At 45.7% G+C, this 4,084-nt stretch overlaps 1 protein-coding gene across 2 annotated transcripts in view; it reads right to left on the bottom strand.

Moving 5' to 3' along the window:
• Positions 1-947: 947 nt before the first annotated feature.
• wasla (WASP like actin nucleation promoting factor a) overlaps positions 948-4,084 on the bottom strand; it is a gene marked incomplete at its 5' end in the record, with an annotated part of 33,613 nt that continues 30,476 nt past the window's right edge. For both annotated transcript variants that reach the window (XM_032522949.1, XM_032522950.1), the window contains 3 exon segments: positions 948-1,056; positions 2,246-2,354; positions 2,482-3,107. In XM_032522949.1, coding sequence (XP_032378840.1) covers positions 995-1,056; positions 2,246-2,354; positions 2,482-3,107 — 797 coding nt within the window. In that variant the 3' untranslated portion in view covers positions 948-994.

The following is a 4,084-nucleotide window of genomic DNA, read 5'->3' as shown; positions in this document are numbered from 1 at the left end:
AAACAACAACAACAACAACAACTAGACATTAAGAACAAAACTTCCATCATTACACAAATGCCACAGTGTGTGCGGGTTAATGAGTGTCGACATGTATTTGTATAAAGCCAAAGAAAGTGAAACACTGTCAGTCATATTTGGAGTCCCATTTAAAAAAAAGGTCAAAATATCGCAAAACCTTCTATATAATAAAAAAAAAGAAAAAAAAAAGTGTTCAATATCACCGTAACCCGCTTGAAACAAAATAAAAAAAAACGACCCGACAAACGCACACCTGAATAACACAAAAACTGAACTAGTGTAGGAACTGTGTGCAAATAAACGGCCTCGACATCATAAAAAAATAAAAAGCTGAAAATCCTCGTGAGGCGACTGATTCGCTGCCGCCGCGTTTTGGTCAAAAGGATTTATGAAAAAAAAGAACACGACTAAACTACAATTTCTTAGGAAAACTTCGGAGGTATGAAAAGAAGCAGAGTAAGAAAATAGTGTTATCTGGCATTTAAAGCGACCGCTGTCAAACACAAAGAGGATCCCGCCTGTTTGGTCGCACGTGCGTCTCCCTTTTCGCGCTCTCCTTCGAAGAATGAAAACATGAGGAAATGAACAAAAAAACTAAAAACCATTCCCCAGGTGTCTCCGTGGAGCAGCGAGTGTTTATACGATTGATTATTGATCATGAAATGCTGCGTCGTCTCCACGCGGTGTCGATGGCGGTGTTAAGTGCTTTCTTAACGATGCGGATGGGTGACCAACGTTACAGATTTAAGAGATGAGGTATTGCACAGATTATTTAAAATAATCTTTAAAAAAAAAAAAAAAGCAAAAAAAGGCTAAAATAAATATACAGCGAATCAGACAACATTAATAAAAATTTTAGTCAGATGCTGGAAGATTTTTGAAGATATTTTAGTGTCCGCGGGAGGTGCAAAGTGTGTGTGTGTGTGTGTGTGTGTGGGGGGGGGGGGGGGGACCTGGGGTAAAGAAATCTTCACTAGTCGTCCCACTCGTCATCGTCTTCAAAGTCCTCGTCTTCGTCATCATCCTCGTCTTCGTCTAGGAAAAGAAAACACAAAAAGTCATTTAACCCTCATGTTGTCCCCATGTTGTCCTCATGTTGTCCTCATGTTGTCCTCATGTTGTCCTCTATCAATTTTATTTTTAACTCCCCAAAATAACATGATTGATTCCACACAACGCTCTTTGCCAAGTACACATCTCTACTTTCATTCATTTTGGGGCGTCTTATTCCATTTTATAGCATTTGAAAAAGTAGTATTAGTATTAAATATAACTAGTACTGAGTAAAAGTTGACATATTCCAGTCTGTGATTATCCATCAACATCCATTCCTTAAAAAAAAAAAAAAAACTTCTTAAAAGGACAATTCCGGCCATTTTTTTTACGTTATTCTTGATCGTCATAAATATGCATAAACTTTTCAATTGAAAAAATAACAAAAACAGACCCAACATGGAGTAGCTGCGACTATGTGTACGAGTTTCCCCTGAGCTAAACAGCAGTTGTCAGGGCAAGCTTTAGAGAGCCTTAAGATTTAACATAGGGGGGTGGATACTTATGCCCCGTGTTTTAACATAGGGGGGTGTATACTTATGCCCCTGTATTTTAACATAGGGGGGTGTATACTTATGCCCGTGTTTTAACATAGGGGGGGTATACTTATGCCCCGTGTTTTAACATAGGGGGGTGTATACTGCCCCTGTATTAACATAGGGGGGTGTATACCTATGCCCCCTGTATTTTAACATAGGGGGGTGTATACTTATGCCCCTGTATTTTAACATAGGGGGGGTATACTATGCCCCCTGTATTTTAAATAGGGGGTGTATACTTATGCCCCGTGTTTTAACATAGGGGGTGATACTTATGCCCTGTATTTTAACATAGGGGGTGTATACTTATGCCCCTGTATTTTAACATAGGGGGTGTAACTTATGCCCCCTGTATTTTAACATAGGGGGGTGTATACTTATGCCACTGTATTTTAACATAGGGGGGTGTATACTTATGCCCACTATTTTAACATAGGGGGGTGTATACTTATGCCCCCTGTATTTTAACATAGGGGGGTGTATACTTATGCCCTGTATTTACATAGGGGGTGTATACTTGTGTCCCCTGATTTTAACATAGGGGGTGTATACTTTGCCCTGTAATGTACTTGTCTCTTGGGAGAGGGCTACATAAGAACCCTGGATGTTGTAGTCAGCCTGGCAGCAGTTACCTGAGGAATGGATGGCTTTGCTCCTCTTCTGCATCACTTCCATGAGCGCGCCGACGATGCCCGCGGTGGGCGCCGACGTCGGAGGACCGGACTCTGGTTGATCCGGCACCTGAAGAGACACACAAACCCATCCAGTCCTGGTTGGTACAGCTGCAACTAGTGGTTTCTTTGACCAAATAAACCACAGGAAAAGATTAATGATGTGATGGTGACATCAGACGCCGTGACGGTCTTACGGTCTTGAGCTGGATTCCTTGTCGGATCTGGTCCAGCAGGGCGTCTCGTCCCACGCCGGAGGCCGGCGCTCGGTTGTTCTGCTCCACCTTCTTCAGCTGAGCTCCGACTCTGATCTGCTCCAGCAGCGCCGACTTCCCACCAGGGTCGGCGAGTGAGGAGAGTCTCCGCCTACGTCCAGCTCGGAGGTGGAGGGGGCCGGGAGGGGGGGGTGGAGGGAGGCGCGGAGGAGGGGGAGCAGGGGCGCCGCCGCCGCTACCGCCGGCTGCAGGGCCAATGGGGGAGGCGGAGGAGGCGGGGCTTGGGGGGCGATGGAGGAGTGCAGAGAGACGGAGCAGGAGGGGGGGGGGTTGGGGTGGTGGTGGTGATGGTGTGTGGTGGTGGTGGGGGGGAGGAGGGGGCTGGTGACCTACCCGGGTGGGAGGGGGTGGAGGAGGAGGGGCACCCAGAGTTCCTGGTCTGGAGGGAGGCGGAGGAGGAGGAGCTGAGGCGGGGGCTCTGGACGGAGGAGGGGGGGGAGGAGGAGGGGCTCCCCGGCCCCCTCTGGACGGCGGAGGGGGTGGAGCCGAGTTGTGTGCAGGCGGAGGAGGTGGAGGGGGGCCACCACGAGAAGGGGGTGGAGGGGGTGCTGCAGGGGGGAGATTAAAGATCCAAGATCAGGGTGTACCAGTGCACTTTAAGATGACATCACGCACCTTAAAAAAGTCCCACATCACGGCCATATCTCAGTTCATACTTGAATTTTGGGTTTCTACTAGAACTTGTTAATTTGCCCTTTAATGTAAAAAAACAAAAACAAAAACCACATTTTTAATTATCCTACAGTGTGTTTGAATATACCTGTATTCACCCTCTGTCTGAAACCATTTTAGCGCCCGTCTCTTTGAACCCCCTCCCTAAAAAAGCCCAGTCTGCTGTGATTGGTCAGCGTTTCCGGGTCTCTCAGAGTCTCTGCAACGCCATTGCAGCCAGGGAATGACTGTAATGGCTCTTTCCACCTAGAAATAGTCTAGATTTGTGACAACACAACCGTACGAAATTCCTGGCGGCTCATTTAAAAAGGCAAAGTTTCTAAATAAGGGCTGAGTGCATGTCTCGTTGGATTGAGCGTTTTTATGTACCGTTTAGTCAGCGGATCAATGTGAAATTAGCGAGGAGGAGAAGTGAACCACAGTGAGCTGTTGGATGAAGAGCTCTATTTTTTTGAGAACCAACATGTCTTCAGAGCTTTAACTGTAATAATAAAGGTTATACAAATGGTAATAACACATTAGGAGGCTCTAATCTCAGCCTCCCTGCCCTACAGAACATGTCATGCGATACAAATATTACTTACTGCAACTTGCACCTTTTTAAGCATGGCATGGTTTTATGTTAGTAAGGCTGAATCTCATTTCTCTATCTTACCCCTACCCCTATGTTTTGCAAGCAGACCTAAGTACTACACAGATATGGACATCTGCCTCTGCATCACCAAAGTGAACATTAAATGACTATAAAATATATAAATGCATATGACACTGTTGTCACTTCTTGGAAGTTTGTGATCAATTCTGCATGGTGATGGAACCGAGTGGTGTCCCATTTCATAGGGGTATGTTTTCA

This window comes from Etheostoma spectabile, chromosome 8 (genome assembly GCF_008692095.1).
Source record: "Etheostoma spectabile isolate EspeVRDwgs_2016 chromosome 8, UIUC_Espe_1.0, whole genome shotgun sequence".
Taxonomy (NCBI): Eukaryota; Metazoa; Chordata; class Actinopteri; order Perciformes; family Percidae; genus Etheostoma; species Etheostoma spectabile.
This window is presented reverse-complemented; position numbering and strand designations above follow the sequence as displayed.